The sequence below is a fragment of the Pelmatolapia mariae genome, linkage group LG22 (assembly GCF_036321145.2).
Source record: "Pelmatolapia mariae isolate MD_Pm_ZW linkage group LG22, Pm_UMD_F_2, whole genome shotgun sequence".
Lineage (NCBI taxonomy): Eukaryota > Metazoa > Chordata > Actinopteri > Cichliformes > Cichlidae > Pelmatolapia > Pelmatolapia mariae.
The window spans coordinates 8,802,902-8,824,991 of NC_086245.2; the positions used below are offsets into that span (position 1 = coordinate 8,802,902).

At 38.5% G+C, this 22,090-nt stretch overlaps 1 protein-coding gene across 2 annotated transcripts in view; it reads right to left on the bottom strand.

Moving 5' to 3' along the window:
- Window positions 1-20,019, bottom strand: part of pkhd1l1.1 (PKHD1 like 1, tandem duplicate 1) — a 45,416-nt gene extending 25,397 nt beyond the window's left edge. Inside the window, exons 1-36 of one of the 2 annotated variants that reach the window (XM_065470461.1) lie at window positions 19,983-20,019; window positions 19,702-19,836; window positions 19,516-19,593; window positions 19,106-19,250; window positions 18,263-18,362; window positions 18,102-18,159; window positions 17,929-18,022; window positions 17,677-17,730; window positions 17,506-17,579; window positions 17,024-17,066; window positions 16,833-16,903; window positions 16,637-16,747; window positions 15,159-15,251; window positions 12,999-13,264; window positions 12,820-12,911; window positions 12,556-12,715; window positions 11,690-11,819; window positions 11,427-11,570; window positions 11,149-11,303; window positions 10,840-10,950; window positions 10,547-10,696; window positions 10,339-10,463; window positions 10,077-10,240; window positions 9,690-9,859; window positions 7,609-7,741; window positions 6,860-7,014; window positions 6,445-6,567; window positions 6,070-6,175; window positions 5,459-5,566; window positions 5,191-5,352; window positions 4,993-5,114; window positions 3,961-4,093; window positions 2,893-3,085; window positions 1,135-1,277; window positions 849-953; window positions 447-632 (exon numbers count right to left, since the gene is read on the bottom strand). In XM_065470461.1, coding sequence (XP_065326533.1) covers window positions 447-632; window positions 849-953; window positions 1,135-1,277; window positions 2,893-3,085; window positions 3,961-4,093; window positions 4,993-5,114; window positions 5,191-5,352; window positions 5,459-5,566; window positions 6,070-6,175; window positions 6,445-6,567; window positions 6,860-7,014; window positions 7,609-7,741; window positions 9,690-9,859; window positions 10,077-10,240; window positions 10,339-10,463; window positions 10,547-10,696; window positions 10,840-10,950; window positions 11,149-11,303; window positions 11,427-11,570; window positions 11,690-11,819; window positions 12,556-12,715; window positions 12,820-12,911; window positions 12,999-13,264; window positions 15,159-15,251; window positions 16,637-16,747; window positions 16,833-16,903; window positions 17,024-17,066; window positions 17,506-17,579; window positions 17,677-17,730; window positions 17,929-18,022; window positions 18,102-18,159; window positions 18,263-18,362; window positions 19,106-19,250; window positions 19,516-19,593; window positions 19,702-19,756 — 4,312 coding nt within the window. In that variant the 5' untranslated portion in view covers window positions 19,757-19,836; window positions 19,983-20,019. Of the gene's footprint in view, window positions 1-446; window positions 633-848; window positions 954-1,134; window positions 1,278-2,892; window positions 3,086-3,960; window positions 4,094-4,992; window positions 5,115-5,190; window positions 5,353-5,458; window positions 5,567-6,069; window positions 6,176-6,444; window positions 6,568-6,859; window positions 7,015-7,608; window positions 7,742-9,689; window positions 9,860-10,076; window positions 10,241-10,338; window positions 10,464-10,546; window positions 10,697-10,839; window positions 10,951-11,148; window positions 11,304-11,426; window positions 11,571-11,689; window positions 11,820-12,555; window positions 12,716-12,819; window positions 12,912-12,998; window positions 13,265-15,158; window positions 15,252-16,636; window positions 16,748-16,832; window positions 16,904-17,023; window positions 17,067-17,505; window positions 17,580-17,676; window positions 17,731-17,928; window positions 18,023-18,101; window positions 18,160-18,262; window positions 18,363-19,105; window positions 19,251-19,515; window positions 19,594-19,701; window positions 19,837-19,982 lie in introns of those variants that run through there. The other variant, XM_065470462.1, reaches the window with a different exon arrangement.
- Between the last annotated feature and the right edge of the window lie 2,071 nt (window positions 20,020-22,090).

Sequence of the window (22,090 nt, forward strand, 5' to 3'; positions counted from 1 at the left end):
AATAAACCAGAGTTTAATATCATCAACATGAAGTAAGTACAAATCAGAGTTTATTACTTTTTTATAATGATTTCTGAAAATTAAACTGCCTATCACCTTACCCTGTTGGACCTGTTTGTGTTTTATTTATTCATAATACTGTTTCCTTTTTGGGTGGGAATATTCCATTAAAGTTTTCAACTTCCTAAATCCAGTAAATAAAACAATTTAAGTTGTCCAGTGTACGCAGGGTGAAGCACAGCGATCAATGTGGGATAAAATAAAACTTTAAATGAGATTGCAGAGGATTATATCTGAATATTTAAAGGGAAACAAAGAAGAACAATAGCAACACAAACTTAATTAACAAAATCACACACTGAAGTTATGGTGGATTGTTTTGGTGATTGGAGATAAAGAAGGGAAAACCTTTTCATAAATCTGTGCACAGCTGACTTTGGTTCTACCTTGGGCAGTTTTGGTCTCTCCACTGGTGAAAGGTCCTCCTTCATAAGTGGTACCGCTTGGGCTGGAAACACTGAAGACCCGGTACCCAACTTCCTGAAAGGCTGGTGCCTCCCAACGCCACATCACCGTGTCGCCAACGAATACGGTGAGTGAGGCTGGACTCCATGCATTTCCCTGCCCATAAACTGGAAAACACACACACGGATTAAAGTGTCTGATATCTAATATAATCTGAGACATTTCTTTGTGAAACAGTTGCATTTTGGTTGCATAGAGACTACAGGCGACAACTTCCTCGCAGGTGTATGTTTTCTGTAAGTTAATCCTCTTTCTGTTGTACACAACTTCAGCTTCTCAGATTTAGTTTGACAGCTGCACAAAGCACAGAAACATAAAACTACCGCGATCGAATCCCTGGTTGGTAACGATGTGGGTCTTCTCCTCTGATTGCACAACACACTGCAGCTCATTCTCTGAGGCGGCCGTCACTTCACAAGCAGCGTTTCCTGTCACAACGCAAACAGAAAACATGAAGGAGATCAGTGATTCAGCTCTGTTACAACACCATTTTTAAATATTTGCAGGCTTTTGCACCATCACAAACTTTCGATCATATAAATTGCTGAAATATATTTGCTAGTAAAACACACGGATGGCATAATTAAGACTGGATCACATGTTGCTTACCAACAGACACAGTGTTGTCAGATACGTTGCTGCTGAAACCAGAGCCAAAAACAGTCAGCTCGGTTCCTCCCATCAAAGAGCCGAACAACGGGGAGATGCTGTAGACTTCCAGGATGTACTCAATGGTCATGTTTACACCATTGCTGTAAAACAAAAAAACAGGCCAGCTAAGGTAAAGGCATTAATAATGGACTTATGAGAATTCATCTTAAACTGTGTCATTTGTTTTGGTATCTATGGCATCTTATTAAAACCTAACTTTAGGATCATTTCAACCAAATTTTTAATCACTTTTTGACAAATGATTCTGTACATGCAGTTTGTATGACCTGGTGACCACTGAAATCAAAGATCATTCAGATAATGCTTTGAAATAAGATGGCAGCATTTGCTCCAAGAAGGTCTTTGGAATGCTTTGGGTCAAAAAATGTATCAAATCTCCTTAGTCTAAAAATATCTTTTGGCTTTTGTTTTCTACATCATTTGCTGTACATTTTAACTGGAAAAAAATACCCTTAAGAATTTCCTTTATTGTCTTCATGAATAATGGTGGGAATACAAATACATGGCACCATTTCATGGAGAGAAGATCTTTTGGGCAGGTAGAGAAATTACTGATCTTTATTAAATATTCCAAGAAAGTCGAGTCTATTTTTGAGTAGCAAAAGCTTCTCATTGGGAGGATGCATTTAACAGAACTTGATATCTGCCTTTTAGATAAATTCATCTATCTGTCTATGATCTATGTACAGTGTCTCTCGCTATAACGCGGTTCACCTTTCGCAGACTCGCTGCTTTGCGGATTTTTTTTTTTTGCGCAATTTTGCATGCTTTTTTTATGTTGTATTTTTATTTTTTACAGCGCATTGTGTTCTGCGTCCTGATTGGCTGTAGACCATTTTTAGTCAGTCTCGTGCCATATCTCCTGTACAGTACAGAATGCGTTAAGCTTCGTAAATAATTGCGTTAAGCAAATTTACATAAATCTTGGATCGCTAGCAGTGTGACTCTGAAGTGCTGTACTGTATGTTTTTAAGTCTTCTCCCCAACAAACACAACACTGTCAACGAAACGTTTTGCACTGTCAAAGGCAACCGAAGGGTGAAACCAAATCAAATGAAACCAAAGGGTGCCTTTGGTTTCATTCTATAATACTGGACTTATTTTTCTACGAAGGCTTGAACTTTGAGAGCGTTTAAACAAGAGAGAAAAGCGTATAAAGTGTGTAGTGAGGGGTTTTACAGCCTTAAAACATCTACAATAACTGTAAAAAATAAAGTTGGCTACTTAGCAGATTTCACCTATCGCGGGTTTTTTTTAGAACGTAACTCCCGCGAGTCCCACTGTATATAGATAGATAGATATAGATATATCTAGAAAGCGATATTTATTTATTTAATTAGATTTTAATTACATTTTCAAATCAACCCCAAATCCTGTCTCGATCTGCAATAAACCATGCTCCAATTTTTGCGTATTTATTATCCTATTATTTGTTTATTGTTGTCCTATTTATTTTCTACTCCTTTGAAGGGATCAAACTCTAGTGCCAGGAACCTTGGCACAGTCTATACAGTGTATACTGACTGAAAAAAACAAATGATATAAAACAATGTTTATATCTGACCCTCACAGAATGCGCCTGGGCCCATCTGACACGTGAGAAAACAATTCAGCAGTCTTTCATTTTTGCACGCGAAAGATGAACCCGTGATAGTACTTCCAAATCACTCAGTGTATCTTTGACAGACGCTGTACCTCGTCTGGGGGTAGCCATTGTTCCCAACCTGTACATCCACCTCATGCATGCCAGGTGGCAGCACAGGGAGAAGACAGGTGATGTTTGCTGCCGTCCAACGCACAGTGACACATTCCCTCCTTCCTACAAGCACGATGCTGTCATTGTCTTGCTGCCCGAGGTTCAAACCTTGGATGGTGAGAACTCGGTGGCCTGCACAAAGGAAGACAAACAAGTATGCCAACTCATTTTTCCAACGTAGCAGCCTCTGTCATTAAAGTGCCAAGATGACTGGCACTTGTCACCTCGTTGGCTCTCATTGTTCTTCTTTTTTAAAACTTGAATGTCACAGGTTCTTCTGCAGATTAATAGAAATTCTTTTAGTGTCATTTCTTCCTAGTTGTTTAGTATAATTAGACGGTAAGCCATGCTAGCCCCCTGAGCCAAGATTCTCAAGCTTAAGAAAGCTTTAAAAGGCTAAAACTGGGTAAACCTGCAAATCAGCATTACACAACTCAAGACTATAACAATTGAGGTTTCTACACACGCTTTCAGCTGCTGTTGACAGGTCAGAAACATGCCAGCTCTGAGCAACAAAGCCCAGACAGAACACACAGCACACGTCAACATTTTGGCTCTCTCTGCCATTAAAATACATTGTGTTCATATATTCAAGAACACATTTCATGTGATGTAACCTATTCTGTGTAAAAGTTACTGACAAAAATACATAAGCCTTCAATATTTTCTGGATTCACTGTTTTCATAGCACTAACTGAATAATAACAAATGCACTGTGCCTATATGTGGTTTACTTTGTGTATGAAGGGGCTTGAAACACAATGAAGAAACACTGAATCCTTTTCTTTTCAAGCACAAAGGGGAAGCAGACTATAGAACATGTACGCAGCATGCGGCAGACAGTTAGGACTGAAAGTAACCTTTAAAGGACAAAACCCACTTTCATCCTCATTAAGCTCATTAATCTTTACTTAAATGAATCATACAATCTCTATAGCAGCGTTAAAGGTTATTTGATGCATAAACACAACAGCTCCATTCAGCATAAATAAAGGAGCTGAGCTTACCAATCACAGTGGTGGTCAGGGGATTCAGGCCTGTGATCTGTGGGGTGAGGTTATTATCGTAGGTGAAGGAGCTGACGGCCGTCTGACTCATGTTTCCCAACAACACTGTGACCGTCTGTGATCCCACAGCTCCCTGAAATGAGCATTTTAATAAAAGTTATTCAGAGCTAAAGGTGGGAAATAATATAATGTTACATAACATAAAGTTATGTAAGTTTTATTATGACAAGACCATATAACTATAACTATATCACTTCTGGTCATACTCTGTCTGATATGACCAATGGCCTGGTGGTGAACGTAGCATGAACTTATTTCTTTATAACAAATGTTACTCAAATATTCTGTTGTTTTAATGCATTTAACAGTTTTTCAGTACGCTACATCACAAAAAATGACTGCAGTAGTTAGTGACGTCTGACTGACTACAAAAATGAACACAATGATACATATGCTATATATATTATAGTAGCCATGCAAAGTGTCATTTGAAATAGTTTTAATAGGAAAATTAGTGAAAAGAATAAGTTACACTTACAGCATAATAGCGACTCCAATGCATTTACTTGACCATAGAGAAATGACGTATTAAGTCACTTAATATGTCAGTTCTCATTGCTGGATTAATTTCAGCACAAAAAAAATATTAACTGATATAGAAACATTATTAAAACATCCTAAGAAAGCTTCAAGCTTTTTTTTTTTTTTTTAAATTTTATTATGTCTTGTAATTACTATGCATGATCCAGCAAGTACTCACCTTAAATTTAGATTCTTAGTGTACCTAAAAAAGTGTTACAGTCTTTTTAATATAATGCAATGTAACTACAGATCTGGATATTGGATTGAATATTTAAATATGAAATTAGTAAGTAAATTCTACCTATGCATTTTCCAGTTTGCATTCTTTTTGCTTTCTGCTCCTTTACTTTTTACTCAGTTCTCAGCACACTACACTACAGCTATTTTATTTGCATGCTACTGCAAGTAAACACTGTGTATAAAAAATGAGTTTGCAGTGTGGGGACTTACTGCTGGTGTTCTGCATTTCAGTTCAGTGTCAGTTGAATCAATCACTGTGCACTCTGCACTGCCAACAGTAACTGTGGCGTTCTGGCTGAAGCCAAAGCCTCTCACTGTCAGCAGGGTGCCTCCTGAGGAAAAAATAAAACAATAATTGTCTCGCAGAATTACGTGTTTCATGGCTCACATAGAGGATCGTGGTTGTACCTGCAACGCTTCCAGAGAGCGGGAAGAAAGAAGACACGATGAGCTGGTAGGTAAAGAGGAAGTTGCCGTCTGAAAAGCGTGAATTGCCCAGAGAGGGGAAGCTTACTAACACTGGGTAGGTGCCGGCACTGGTGCTGCCAAGTCTGCATACTTGAGTGGTAGCTGAAATATATTTCCCATGTTATGGTTAGTCTCCTGGAGACAAGTATCATCTGAGTTATCTTAACCTAGAATAAAATGTTCACTTCTCAAAAATAACTTTACTCACCTGTGGTTGCTTCAACGTGGCACCTGGCCTTTCCCACCATGATGGAAGCATTTTCACTGCTGAAGCCAGTCCCAGTGACAGTTAAGAGAGTCCCCAGACCATTAGAACCTGAAACATTATATTAAATTATATAAGCTGCTTTCAACATACAGTATGACATAAAAACAGAAGGCATAACTTACAAAACTTCCAGGACTTGATCAAATAATATGAGACTGGCAACAGGCTTTATACGAATACTGTCAAAAACTGGTGTTGATTGACAAGTTTTGGATAACAAACCCTTCACTAGTGGGCGTTTTGCTCAAAGCTGGAGCTCCTAAACTCCAGAACTGTCTCCATTTGCAGATAAGTTCAACTGCATCACAAACAGCATTCAAATCCAGACTCACCAGCTTTTTAAGCTTCACATTAGTTCTGACTCACTGTTTCATTTCTGTGCATCTATTCTATAATTAATTTATTCTTTATTAATCATAATTATCATTTTTATTTTATTACTTTTAAAAATACTTTTTTTTAAAGTTAAATGTGCAAAGAGACCAGAGTCAAAGGAACTTTAAAGTTACAAAGTACAGCAGGTAACAGTAACTTGGTGATGAACTGAACACCTTGAGAAGGGCTGATTCCTGTCACGACTGGAGTTTTCTCTTCGGACCATATAAAGCCACAGTCACCAGAACACTTTGATGGGATGCCGTTGATTTGAACCTCCACCTGCAAGCGGTCATGACGAGACAGTTATTAAAGACTGCTGTCAATCACTGCTGTACAAACAAGTTATTCAAGTAAACATGCTGCCTGCAGGCACAGAATATAAAAATACATCAGCTTTATGCAAACAGACAAAACAAAACTTGCTCTACAGGATGCACGCGAACAAAAACACATTAACAGATTAGCTGTAGCTACAGCAGACGGTCGGACACACATAACTTGAAACTTAAAACCACCTGGGCTGGAGGCTTTTTGATTCGCAGTCGTACCTGTGGTTTGTTTTCCCACACTTGGAAAAAGTCTCCTGTCAGGCTTCGAATCCACAGACCTCCCTTTCGTGTTTCCGTGGAGGAAATAATGACATTTTCCCTGACAACTGATGAGTAATCGAACTGTAGTGAGTGAAAATCACAATGTATGATGTATGTTTATACCTTTTATGTACATGTTGTTATGACTGATTCATGTCATTGAAGCTCTTGTTACTAATATGGATATTTCCACATATCTAATGTTGTATCACAATAGTAGTTTTAAGCAACATTTATAGAAAAGAAAATCTTTATCAGAGAAAAAGTAGCCTTTCCTATCAAACGTATACGAAATTTACATTTTAATAGAGAAAGGGTAAAAGAGCAAAGACATGAAGGAACACAAACACAACAGGAAGCGGTGGAGTCAGACCTGGATCAGAGGTTGGTCTCCTGGCTTTGTGAGCCACTTAACGCTCCAATGGGGACGTCTGCAGGTTCCAGACTTTTGGACGGTGACCTGGCCCATCCCTGCAATTCCCTCCAGGGCATACTTCAGGTCCTCCTCACTGATGTCCACAGATAAACCTAAAAACAAGGACTTGTTTTGTCATTAAAAGCATTTTTAATGATAGCCGTGTAAAGATATCCAAAAATGAATGATATTTGTAGCACATCTATTAGGTTTCCCCTCATGAAGCTGCAGTACATCATTTTATATATCACAGAAACACTCAAAGCAGAGTTCAAAGTGGAAACGTGGTAAAATAATAACTGAAGCTATAGCAGATGTATTGATCCTAGAGTGCTATGTTTTTAATCTAACGTTAATCTAAGAATAAACACCATAAGTCATTAGTTTTTCATCTGTGAACCTCAGAGACGCAGACATAACGTTACAGAGCTAACACTACCTGAAGCTTCAGCTCCCTGTTTCTTTGTCTTTGAGCCTTCAAAAGCTTTGTAAACTTTTAAAAAGAGCTTTTGTGCATTTACTTTGGATTAATGTCAACCTGTCATCCTTCACAATGGCAACAGTTGCATACGAGTAGCGTGGAAGTCAGTAATTAGTTATAGGTCACACAGAATTGAACCTTTTCGATAATCCTATCTGTGGAACACCGCAGATGCACTCAAGGCAGCTGTTACAATGCAAATTCTTCTAATGTCTGTCAGTGCTACCTTCAGCTCGACCACCGTAAATCATCGCATCAAAAGTGCCGTTCAGAGGGGGGGAGGCTCGGTGAGGGCGGGCAATGGTCACTGTGGCAGCTCCTTCTTTAAACTCAGCCATGTCCTCACTGTTGTTGGACATCTTCAAAAGACGGTGGAGAGAATAAATATCAACACATTTCGATTTGGCTTCTTAATCCTGGTTGTAAAGTGTGTGCCAGGTTTAAGGCCTTTTTTATCAACAGAAAATGGATCATGAGTGAACTCACTTTAAGCTCATTGTGGGACAGTGTTTAAAGGACTCTCTGGATGTTGTGCTCATCATATTGTATGTTTGGTTCAAATGGCAATATGATGTATGCTGTTTTTTAAACTTTTCTGCATTTACTTTACTTATGTTAATGAGCAGCGTAAACTAGCTTTATTCTGTAAATACATCCTGTCACAAGAATTTCCCTCAGGATAAATAAAGTTCTTATCTTATCTTATCTTATCTTATCGTATCTTAAAGGTTTGGTCAGTCTGTGGCATTCAGGTACGTGTTAATACAATTCCAAAATCTTCCCAAATTCAAATTCAAACCACAGTCCAACTGTGCAGTGCTTAGAAAAGTATTTAAAAACGTAAAACCAAGAGGTACACCTCAGTTGGCATGGTAAATATTAAAGTTCATGGCAGCACTATTAAAAAAAGACTGAACAAGTATGGCTTCTTTGGATGGGTACAAACACCCCATACCAATTCTCAAGCACACTAGTGGAGGGGTGATGATTTGGGATCATGTTTTGCAGCCACAGGACTGGGCACCATGCAGTCTTTGAGGTAATCATGAACTATTCTGTATAACAGTCATATGTGAGGCCATCTAAACAAACAAAAACCCCTTCATCTTATTGATACTAAATGTGGTTCTACAAGCTGGATTTTAAATGGGAAAAGAACACCTGTTAAAACAACATGAAGCAGAAAACCCACATAAACTGCGCAAAGATTTACGTCTGCTTTAACTGAAATAGCTGACATTATAATCAGTCAGATTTCTCTGTGCCAGTCTTTACACAGTGCTTTGGTGCTGCTTCTGCTTTAATTTGTTAGCTAAATAATAAATGTAGAGCAGGTGGAGGCTTGACACGCATACAGAATCATTAAGGTGCCTCTCTGTACTGTAACTTATATCACACGCGTGGCTGCAGGTCACTGAACATTTCTACTGCTTTCATTTACATTGCTGAGGCAACACTGATCTCTTAAGCAGGACATCTGGTTTCAAAATACTGTTACTGAGGCAATTTTGAAACTTTATATCTACTCACTCTTCCTTTATAATCTTTTGGTTTGTTTTATTGAGACGATCCGTAGACATCGTAACACAGGAATCCAGGCTTAACTTTTAGCCTCAGTCCTTTCTTTGTGTGGATTTGTTTTCCAAGAAACACAAGCCAACAAACCCAAACTCATACTGTTACTCCAATAAGATCCCACAGTACTGGCCTTACTGGGAAAGCCCCTTCTTCTCTCGTTTAATTTTAGCAACACAATATTCTTTTTTTTTTCTTTTTTTTAAACAAAAAGTTAGGATTTCAACTGCCAAAAATTGTTCTCATTGTTTGCAGACCAAGAAAAAAAATTCAGATTCTGACTTGGATATGTACAGCATTGTAGGAGAGGGACAAGACATGATGTATATAACATGCGCTTTTTGGTTTCTATTAAGCAATCACATCTTAACAGGCATTGTTTGCATGCAGGTAAAAAGTCCAAGTGCAGAGTCAAAAAGACATTTGCCAAAGTGCATCAGATAACTAATGCTTGGTGAAAATGTAGCTTAGATTTATCTCCTTTTTTGAACAATAACAAGAAGTCAGAAATCAAAATCTTTGCCTTGATAGCCACAATAAAAGGCCTTAAAATTTCCCAAAAGCATTAAGAATGTAGGCTAGCTTGCTAAACCTAAGCTTCTAGTCTTCTAGACTAGTCTGCTGACTTTTAATAACGAAGCCAACCTGAACTGAACAGACATTACATTTGTGCTTTCCAAAAATCTAATGGCTTCTTAATCAATATTTCTATTTTACACATCTAAATCCTACCTGCAGGAAGCTAACGCCTAGCAGTGGAAAATCAAACGCACAGTCTACAGGTGTGGCTTTGATCTCATAGCTGATCTGTGAAGCAGATGATGCATGTTTGCTGACGGAGATCAACTCGAAGGACCGACCAGAATCCTCAAAAGGAGCGGGCCTCCTCTTGTTAGGAACAGCTGTGCAAAAAAAAAATGAGGAAAATTAAGTTTATCAGTATTTAATTAGGGAGAAAACAAGTGTTTAAGACTCCCTGTACAGGCATCAAAGTTATACATTTAAAGGTATTCTGCAAAACGGTAGGATAGAAATAAAAAAATTTACTTTTCAGCAGAATATTAAGATATTTGAATACTGTCTGTACAATTAAACAATAAGTACTATCCAACTCTGTACCATTTTCATCAATTGCAGTGACCATCTTTCCAATATGAACGACATCTATGTAGAAATCTTCACCAGAAGTATCCTTGTACAGGTAGAACTCCAGCAGATTGTATCTGCTCCCAATGTATTGTGTCTGCAGAGAACTTTGCAGATTCATGCATTTGTAACTCCATCTGTGAAGAAAATATCTTATTTACACGCTGCACCGATATGTAATTAGTGTCTTTGCACATTTTGGATAAATCAAAAGCACTTTTAGGACTTCACTGACTTGGAGCCCTTGTTGAAGATAGTGTTGATCTTTGTTGTGAGTGTTAGCGTTTTGCCTTTGCTGTCCTGGTAAGTGAACCTTATTCCAACTTCATCTTTCAACATTCCCTTGTATGCAAAGCAAAGCTGGAAGAAAATTAAATGAATATTTGTGAAAAAGGTAGCTGCACAATGCCATCAACAATAAATACATAAATGATTGATTTTACCATTGGGTGCTTGTCCAATGAAACCGGTCCATATGTATCTCCAGACTCTGTTGTGTAGCTGTCCTTGAAAAGGATCTCTGCGTTCTTCAGCGACCACCGGCCACAGAATCCCGAGTGATCTACAGGCGTCCCTTCGTTTGCAATATTGAACTGATGAATGGAAAAAAGCAGAAAACTGAGAATCCACAATCAAATTCTCTAAAAATTTAAGAAATCATTTCTCACAGTTTTCTGTTTCATTTTTACAGACATTTCTTTTCTGTTTTAGTATTTTTTTTTTCGTCCCCACAAACCTGCGAATTGTCATTTTCAAAGTCTTTGAAGTATTTCACATCAGTGCCTTCAAAAGTCAAGATCTCCCCCGGACATTCTGCTTTCATCAGGTCTTCCAGAGCCGACTGAACCTGTTCACACAAGCTGGACATGAGTTACTTCAAGACATCACACCTTTAACAAAACTGTAAAAATTCAGTTTTTGCAGGATCTTTGATAGTTATTTTCCACAACAATCTTCATCCTAATCAGTCTGTAAATAATATGACAAAAATATCTCAGCTAAACCTGAGACGGTCACTGGACTCTTTTTTTTTTACAATACAGACCTCAGATTTGGATGCGTTGAAGGCGATGGGCTTTGTAGGGATTCCTCCCCAGAGCAGAGTGAAGGTTTTCATGTTGCCCCTCCCCTTGGTAACCTCAGTAACAGTGATGTTGGTGTCTGAACCAAAAACCTCAAAGTGAAGAGGTTCAAAGTTACCTACAAGCAAAGAGAGCAAAACGCACAAAGTTAACACCCAACAAAAAAGTCTGTTGCAAAGCTCAACACAAGCTTACTCTTTTTGATTATTTTATGCATCCACCTCACTTTGGTTCTTCTTACCTCTGTCAGAACTGAAAGTGACTATAAAGTGAGACCCTTCGCTGCTTTGTTGTTTGGTGACCATGACCGTGTCGGGTTTGATGGACCACAGGCTGTTCAAGGCTGCTTCCACCTCAGCTGCTGAAGCGCTGACTGTGATCGGTGCTAAACGAGGCAAAGATGAAGCAACAACGTGTATTTTGGGGTTCCATCAAATTGGACCAAGATATGCAAGTTTTTTTGTGGCTACCAAATCCAAGTTTAACCAGTGTTTTTCACATTACCAGTCATGGCACGTCCATAGCCGAGGCTGAAGAAAGCGCTACAGAGTGAGTCAGAACAGCTGCTGACAGTCACGTTCTGGACTTCCTTGACTCCAGCCACACTGGCGGGCCACATGTCAAAGGTAACCACCTGGTTAACAGTGGAAATGTACAGAAATGAGGCACAAAGGCATGAAAAACATCATTCCATCCACTTATCCAATTCAAGGTCAGAGGTGTTCCCAGGCACTTTCCAACCTTTGCAAAACAGGAGCACACCTAGCCTAGCTCTGTCCAACAGAGGGGGCTATGGTAACACTATTTAATGCTCAAACTTGTAGCATGTTACTGTATCTCATCTTTCTATTTTTTTATTTCTAAGCTAACTAACCAAACATGCTCCTGTTTATGAAAGAGTATATTTACCCAAACGTCCGACTACATCTTTTGGAGGATTTGCAGATATTTTTGGATGAGCTGTACATTCACAGCATTTCTGCCATTAGAGGTCTTCCAGGCAGATAAAATACCAAAACATATAGTTTGAAGACATTTTGAAGCATTCTGAGCTGTCTTCATCACACCAATGAAAATATATTGGACTCAGCAGAACTTTATTATATTTAGCTGTGTGAATATATTGGTCGTTTGATTTATTTCTAATAAAATAGCTGGAAGTAGCTTAGACTAGGCCTCCATTAGATAACTATTGATATAGCTAGAACAAAAAATAATGAGCAACCTTCACTGTCACCTGTAACTTTAAAGCATTACAAACAGTGTTGCAACGTCATACTACAGTACATTACTATATACACTAGTCTGGTGGCAGGCTTGGATATCGGCGTTATGACACCTCTGAAAGGTGAAGCTACCACGTGCTGTACCTGCTCCTCATCAAACACTTCGTAATCAGCAACAATGTCCTGAACTTCATTGACAGCATCATCTGTCTGGTCTTCTGTGTAGGAACTCTCCCCTTGGAACAAGCCAAAGTTGACGGTAGCTGCACCGCCATATTCCTGTTGTAGAATTTCCATGTAATACCTAAAACAAAACATTTATAGTTATTTTAGGTATGCCTATAAAATCTTTGGTATACTTTGGATGAATGATTTGGGGTAAATAAAGCTGCAGGCTGCCAGGCTTACGGTTTGTCTTTCTCCAAGGCCAGTACCTGTGACTTTTGTGACGCCAGTTGTGTGTAGTTACTGACATAATATGGCTGATATGCAACTTTAATCTGAAGTAAAGGATTTAGGAAATTATTATCAGTTAAGAACAGTAAGCTGTACTGTGATTTGAAAAATTAAATAAAATCTTGTCACACCTTATTTTCAGGGCGGCTCGAGTTGCTGAGATAGAGATCACATCGATCATCACAGTTCAAGTATATCGTGTAGTTGCCGGTGGCAGGAGGGACAAAGAAGCCTGTAAATCGTGTGGTGAAGTAATCCATTTCTCTGGGGAAGACGTAGGGCATGGAGTCGATCCACTGAGACCAGTAGCCAGTTGTGTTCTTGTTGTAGCTCCAAATGTTGCTGAGAGAAGAGGGTCGTGAGTTGTTCCACACCTCCATTTTCAAGCCTCTTCCACCTTCACACAAAAAGTAAAAATGAGGTATGCAAAAACGAAAGGTAAATCAGTGAGCTTAATCAAGGAAAGAAAATTAAATGCCAAAGAGATGGCATATTAAATGTTTTTTTAGCATAATAATCTATAATAAAAGCAAACAATAGACTAATATCAGCAACAATGTTAATGTATTTCAGGGCCACACTGCTTTTGTCCCTGAGCCAAATACTAAAATTAGTCAAGATGAACAACAGTAAGATAAAAGGCTTACAAGTGTGAGAAAAGCTACAAACGAAGTAAATAATGAACAATATGAACTCATTTCAAATACTGAAAAGTCAACAGAGTGTTACAACATAAAATCCCAGTGGTGACAGATGAAAACCAGACTGGCCTGAATCAGACAAACACGGAAAAAGCAAAGCAAATAAAAACAGAAAAGGAACGCATGCAGCGAGCTGGTACGGCTGCCTTTTTTTTTTTTACCTCGTTTTAACACAAAGGACAGGTGAGTTATTTTTTATCATCAAAAGGTTCTATGGTGAAAGGATTTTTTTTTTCTTTTGGACAACAGTATCTCCTCATAGCCCAGATCTGATTAATCTGTCAAGAGTATTTTTTGAAACACATATTTGGTAAATGCAGAAGCTGGTAATCCATTTAAATAAGTTTTGTGCATCTTGAAGCAAATTTTACAGCAAAGGAACCATAAATAACAAGTCGTTAAAGATTAAGATGGTATATGGGTCATAACAGATCACCCAAATTCCTAACCGAGCCCCTCAGACTCAACATGGACTTTGTACAAATAACTTTAATACAATACTTAATAAAGCCATACAATATTTAACCTTCATTCTATGCATATTTAAGTGAAGTACACAGCTGTGGATCAGGATCTGGTCTTCACTGATAGAACTTGGAGACCTTTCATATGCTACAACGTGTTTGTGTCAGCCACCTCTTCGATATGGTGACCACCAGAGCTTTCAGTTTTGGGACTTTCAAGTTGTATTTATTTTTAAATATTTTTATGTTTGGTTATTAGTTGTCTTACTATGTAGATTTTCATCTTGATGTTATTCCTTGGCCTCAGTTTTGAGTGTTTACTTCCAGCTTCTGCTATTTTATTTTATTCCCTCAGTGTTTCACCCTCCTGTGTCTCTTCTGCTACAGAAAGTTATTTTATGTTTCTGTATTTCCCCATTTAGTTATGGCTTTCACTTACGGTTTATTTGTTTACTAGTTACTTGTCATCTATGTCTTATATTTGGTTTCCTCTTGTTTAATTACCTGAATTATTTGGAGATGTGTGTTTTCACAGCTCTGTCTTCTTTCCCGAATTAGCCCTTTTGTGCATACATAGCATGGATTTGTTATTCTTCTCTCACTTTTTGTAGCTTGTATTGCTTCCTATCCACCAGTAAAGGGTGTGCTTTGTTTAAGCCTGCCTGTACAGTCAGTTTTTAGGTCTGTTTGAATATGCTGAAACATCCAGGGTACCAATGAGTATTTAAAGAAAAGTTAAAGGTGATTATGTTCCTGATAGAAACAACAGTAGAAATTGAAAAACATTAAAAGACATGTGTGTGTTTTTTTCCATTCACGTCATCGTGACTGAGAACTTTTCTGTGATGCACGATTAAAGTGATTGTTTGTGCTGGAATGATTATCTCATTCCAGCACACGGCACATCAAAGTCAGAGTCTTGATAAAAGGTGACAAGAAAAAGATGAAATCTCTAAGACAGCAGATTTGTTGACAAATAGATACTTTAAATTCTTCCACTCTTCAAGTTGTCCACAGATTCCCATGTGTTACTCAGATAATTACACGGTACGACAGCGGCAGGATGGATTAAAACAAGTGCCGGTTAAAAGACAAAAATACATCAGAGGAGACGGCACGTTCTCACCCGGGTAGACTGCTGTGTTCTTGTTCATCTGGTGTTCTGCAGTCTTGCATGTGATTCTGTCATCGTCCACACTCTGAACTTCACAAGGCATGCCTGTGGAAAAATATCAAACGTCAGCAGCTAAAGGTACATTTTAGCTCACATCAACTTTACACACACATGCAGAAAAAAACAGCAGAGCTGAATAAAGCAGGTTTTCATGTGGGGGGTTTATTTACCTAATGTGTAGAATTTTGAAACATTTTCCAACCACTCGACGGTGATAGAAAACACAATTAATTTTAAGTATTGTATGTCAGTACATCAATAAGTATCAAGGTAATTCATTGACATTTAAGGCCATGAAACAATTTTATCACAGTAAACCCACAGTACTATCTGTGGTCTACCTTTTCCTGTCCTGCATCAATATGATGGCTAAACAGTAGTTAATCTGATTACATTTTTAAAACTTGTAATTCAACATATAAAGTACTTCTTGAAAACCTCCACCTATAATCCACCTTTAACTTTAAAAGTCTACCTTTAAAACAAAAACAATAATATAATCTATTATATAATTCACGTGTGTTGTAGGTTTTCTTTACTTATTTTTCAGCTGGTTTAATATATTTTTTATTTCTTCCTGTTAGTCATTCAGTAACTTATTTAAAAATAAATATAAATCAAATTTATTACGATATATGAATAGATTTTTCTGCAAATATTTTTTTTAAATCACAACTTAGATTTTATTTCTTTGTTTCTTTCTACCATCATACATTTGTACAATTTTCTAACTGGTAATGTTTTGTAGCTGACAATTCAATGGCTATTTCTGCATTTAGCATCTTTAAAATCATCTATAACTTAAAATATGCAAATATATAAATACTTATAGAATAAATTACTGTTTGGTTTTATATTTTCTAACTGTAAAGCTCATAAAAAACTAATTAGTCTCCACATTGCACTCTCCAGTCTGTTACTGATCATTTGTGTGTCACATCACAGCTGACATACATTTCCAATGCATTGCAAACACCTGAATTTAGTGATCTGTATCGTTATCTTTAAACGGTGATTCCATATCTGTTGTCTACATACTGGGTCTTACAGTTCAGTTACAGTCTCATTTCTATTATTATCACATATGTACCATAACTGAAAGTCAGCAGCATGCTACATGACTCACAAAGCCCTTGGAAAAGCAGCATTTTTGTCATGGTGTGCTGTGTTTCTGTGCTTTGGAAAGTTATTTCCTCTGCTGTCTGACAAGTCGGTGGTTTTGTTTTTAAAGCATGCAGACTTGCTGTTGTGTTGACAAGGATTATCACCTTTGCGTGACTTGTAGTTTGACACAACACATAGAGATTTGTTTAGTGGTAACGCATGCATCCTACAGCCATTCATACTGAACACTTTGTGCTGAAAACAAGTTGACACGGCTGTTGCTGGTTAGTGTTTTTATGAGTTTCTATTCTGATGGTGACGATTACCTCCAACGAGAACGCGTGCTGGTTGATCAGTTTCGTCAAAAAAACGACCCTTAACGGTCAACAGAGTTCCACCCATGATGCTGCCCTCTGAAGGAAAGACCCCTGTCACCTCTAAGAAAAAGACAAAAAAAAGGAATAAATACTAAATGTAAGAACTGAATCATCGTGAACAACAAATATCTGCTCTCCTAAGTACCTGCAAAGGTCTGAAACATGGACAGCTTGCCCAAAGCTGAAACCCTGTAGAGCTTCTTCACTGCCTGACTCCTACAGATTGTAAAGAAAAAAGAATGGCTTCTTCTCAGCACAATTTTCAGTTTATCATCTGCAACAGCTAAAAATGTTCAGAAGCCACAAATTTTACATTAAACAATTGAAGTGTTTTACCTCCCAAAGTCTGCATCAAGAATGTAACTCAGGTTTTGATGACCTGTTTGATACAAAATATATTACTAAAGGGTTGTTTGGAAAACTTGAAAGTGACATATATGGTAAATGGCCTGTATTTGTATAGCGCTTTACTAGTCCCTAAGGACCCCAAAGCGCTTTACATATATAGTCATCCACCCATTCACACACACATTCACACACTGGTGATGGCAAGCTACATTGTAGCCACAGCCACCCTGGGGTGCACTGACAGAGGCGAGGCTGCCGGACACTGGCGCCACCAGGACCTCTGACCACCACCAGTAGGCAACGGGTGAAGTGTCTTGCCCAAGGACACAACGGCCAAGACTGTCCAAGCCGGGGCTCGAACTGGCAACCTTCCGATTACAAGGCGACCTCCCAACTCTTGAGCCACGATCGCCCCGATTAAGAAGAGCTGTAATTTCAGTGTAATTTCAGTGTGAACAAAGCCAGCCTACCAACAAACGTCCCCGTCATTTTGCAGCTCATGTATCCCATTTGTGAAGATTCAGAAACCAGTTGGAGGTTATACCTTAATATATATTGTGCAAAAAATGAAATAACTTAGTCTTTTCTTTTATAGTGCTCTGAATCTATTCAATGTAGAAAGCATGAGGTGAACAACTTACCGTTCATCTGAGTTGGGTTTAAGCAGGTCACAAGGCATTCCTCCCATGTAGGATCTGCAATAAAAAGAAGATTACAGAGGTGTACAAATAAAGTTTAAGAAAACTGATGGATGAGCCTGGATCTGTTACAGAATATTAACAGACTATCTTCAAATCATGACCTTTTTTCATTTTATAAAATTGCTTTTTGTTGCTTTGGTAAGGTTAATTGGTTTACAGAAATAAAATTTCAGTTATTTTAACATTTTCTACCTCAGAAATCTGGCGTTGATTCCATTTGAGCTCAAGTCTGTGTTGCTTCCATATACATCGGTAAAGATACGTCCATACACGGTCACCAATGTGCCTGCCATTTCATTAGAGTGGGTTTAACATCAAGTTCAAAGTGAACTCAGTAAAATAACTGAATGCAGTACATACGTTACCTGGAGGACCACTGACTGGACTCAAAGATTCAATAGTAGGCGTGCGATACCAAACAGTCTGAAAAGAGTTAAAGTAAAGGTGATAAAAAAAACCAATGACCACGACAAATCCAAAACATTTTCATCATAAATGAAAGTATCTGTGTTGCATTCAGACTTACTGTAAAGATGCAGAGCCAACTATAACGGCACATGCTGTTGTCTGGAATGGGAACACCATCCACACTGACATGGATTTCATAATAATCATATGGCATGGGTCTGTGAGAGACAAAGTAATGATTTTAGATGGCAATGACATGCAGGAAGTAGCTTTAAAAAAGAGCCATCATTATAATATTCAGTATATTGAACATCAACAGCCAGACTCCTAACTAAACAAATACTCAGTGTTAAGTCTCATATTACAGAGTACTTCTGCAGGGGGTTTGTACAAGTTGTGTTGTGTTATTTTTAAATGTAATATAAAAAATGAAAAACTGGAATAAAATTCCACTTTCTAGCTTTATGCAATAATATGCAAATATAGATTCTATACAATTACACATACATGCATTATGCATACAGTACAAAGTTTTGGTAAAAATGGGCCAATATGCAAGGACTAATCAATTAACCAGTATTAAACAACAGCTATTATAGCTAAGTTATCTAGGAAGTTAATTAATCTTTTATTCACAAGGACAACTAGGGGCGCTCAGAGGGGAATTTATTCTGGGCAAAGTGTTTTATTTCCTGTCTCCCTTCCCTCACCCCCAACCACTTGCAGCAAATGACTGTCCCTCCCCCGAGCCTGGCTTTGCCGGAGGTTTCTTCCTGTTAAAATGGAGTTTTTTATCCTGCTGTTGCCAAGTATTTGCTCATAGCTTTTCGTCTGATTGTTGGGGTTTTTCTGTATTATTGTAGGGTCTTTAAGTAACAATATAAAGTGCCTGTGAAATAATTAAGTAACTTGTGAAATAAGTAAATACAGACATGCTGCTAAAGTATGCCTGAAACTGTACCTGGTGTAGCACATGATCTGGTTGCTGTGTGTGGAGTCTCTCTCCACATCACAGGGGACTGACAGGGTGTTTGACACCAGGGTCACACGGTTTCCAAACATGTTGTCTACTGGATTCAGCTGGAACTGCTGCTCCTGTGCAAAACCTGGAAGAAAAAAAGGGGCAACATAATCCTAGAAGGTAATCGTTTTTAAGAGTCACATCTTCTAGCATCATCCCACCAGCAGGCACAAGGACTCTCAGGACAGTTAAAACTGCATTAACAAATCTTCTTCAGCTGCATCTTTTAGCTACAGAATAGCTTAAAATGGACTTATATCTCACAATCCATCATAACTTGTTTTACAAAGTAAAATAATGCCCACACTTCTTTTTAAATTTACTTCTAAACATCATTACGGATCTCCTACCATCTCCTTGAATAGTGAGTCGTGTGGCTCCATTGACGCTTCCTATGCGTGGGGACACGGAGGTTATGCGCTGAGCATCTGCAAAATTGAATTAAAACAGCATAAGAAATCTTTTTTCCTCTGTATGAACAGCGAGCTAAAACAACTGAGTTTAGAATAGAAGTTGTTTTTTTTGACTTAACTTACCGCAGCAACACCAAAGAGCGAGGAGGAGAGCTGCGGCCTTCCACTTGACCTCCATCCTGAAGAGCTCCCAGGTTACTTTGCTGCCTCACCTGCGCCCCTCTCTCGACCAATTGTGAATCACGTGACACAAAAGTACTGTTTGAAACAAAAATATTATTGACATTTATTGACAGCCATGGAATAAATATATGTGGTAAAATGTACAATTATTAAAACAAATATTATTTTTAAAAATTGTATTTTCCATTTTCCAGTGTGACATTTATGTGAACAAAACTTACTTGCAGTGAGAAAATGTTGTTTACCTGTTGACTGGGAAACAGTGTGAGTTCAGGGACGCGCACTACCTTTTTATAACGCGCTCAGGGTCCCGCCCCTCATCTGAAACTGGGAGGAGACTGGAAGAAGTTTTTGCTGCATTCATCAGATTTTCAAGATGCCTGCATTTAAAAAAACAAAAGCGAAAGTGAGTCAAAAATCGTGATAACTAAGAGCTCCATGAACACGGAACGTGATCATCGATGACAATGTCTAGGAAAAGTGGAGCTATAAAAAACTGAAGTTTGCAAAGTTTACAAAGTTTTGCATTTGTTGAGTCTTTCAGTAAATATGGCCTTTGTGTAGCCTTTGACTTTTTCACACCACCGTTTCATGACCGTTGGGTTAAATTTGCATTAAAGTGCAATCATTCTCCACTTGCACAATGTGCTCTTGAAGTGGTCTTCATGTTATTCTGTCCACGTTTCATTTATAAAACATATCGTACAGTAGTGCTTCGCATGTGTTTGCAAAACTGTCTGTGATCATAACAATGATAAATAAAACTCCTTATGATGCTTGCAACCTTATATTAATTGCAGATTTCCTATTCAAGTAATTTGTGCCTGGAACCATAAAAAGAAAACAGATCTAAAACTGGCAAACAGTAAATAATAATAATAATAATAATAAATAATGTCAAACATAGTTCACTGACAGACTACAGACCAGTCTCTTGGTGGCCCTTTTTCCTTTAGACTATGTCTATTTAAAAAATCCAAACAATGCATAGAAAGATTGCTTAATTAAATTCACCAAAGTGGGTGTAATATTCATAAATATGAAATGATTCGAAGGGTGTCCTCATGACTTTACAGATGGAATCACGAATGCCAAACCGCTGTTTACCTTCAGAAGCCTGACATCATAGAAATGTTTCAGCATGATAATGATCCAAAGCACATTGTCAAAAATCACACGAGTGTTTCAAGAACAAAAAGAAAAAAGTTGTTTTAACTATTTCACCTGACTTGAATCCAACAAAACACCTTCAAGGTATTTAAAAGAAATGTAAAGTAACAAACCCCTTCCAGGAAAGAGTTTGTTACCAAAATGTCTTTGAGCAATGACATGATGTTGTTCTTCAACACAGGTATTCTCCATGTACACCTGTACAGCTTTGTTGTGATTGCAGGGGATTTTAACCACAGCAGTTTAAAGACTGCTCCCTAAGTTCAAGCAGAGGTGTGAACATGCTCGACTTATAAGCAAACCCCCACCCCCACCTCACCCACTCTGATCACCTTTCTGTTACGCTTGAGCCTGCTTACAAACCATTCCTGAAGCACAGCAGACCAGTGAGAAAACAGACCAGGATCTGGCCACAGGATGCAGCCTCAGCACAGCCTCGGCACTAAAGACTGCTTTAGGAACACCGAATGGGGGGTGTTCAAGACAGCAGCCTCGCAGGGAGACCAGATAAACATCGTGGAGCATGCAGAGGCAGTAAACAGCTACATTGCTAAGAGGATGTCACTGTAGTTAAGACCTTCACTGCACGTGGCAACCAGAGACCCTGGTGGAGGATGAGACTGCTCTCCCTGTGGCCAGCTCTGCGAGGGACACCTCTGCGAGACAGGAAACACCAGATGAATGTGGCAGGGAGTACAGGCACAGATGAATTACAAACCCATGCAAGGGGTCAATAAAGATGACGCTTCTCTTCCGGACAGGTTTAATAACTTCTTTGCATGCTTCCAGGCATCAAACCGAACATACAGAGGGAAAGTGGGTTCTCCTCCATTATCTGCAGGGCCAGCTGTTATCATAAGGGCAGCAGATACCAGAGAACCCTAGCCAGGGTCAACCCACGGAAAGCTGCAGGTCCAGATAACATCCCAGGACATGTGCTCAGGGACTGCACTGGTGAGCTGGCACATGTCCTAAATGATATTTTTAACATCTCCCTCAGTCACGCCACCGTACCCAGATGCTTCAAAATACAGACCATAGTGCCAATAGCAAAGAAACCAGTTTTATCTTGTCTAAATGGCTACAGTTCCATCGCATTGACACCAATTGTGATGAAGTGTTTTGAACAGCTTATCAAACCACACATCACAGCCACCCT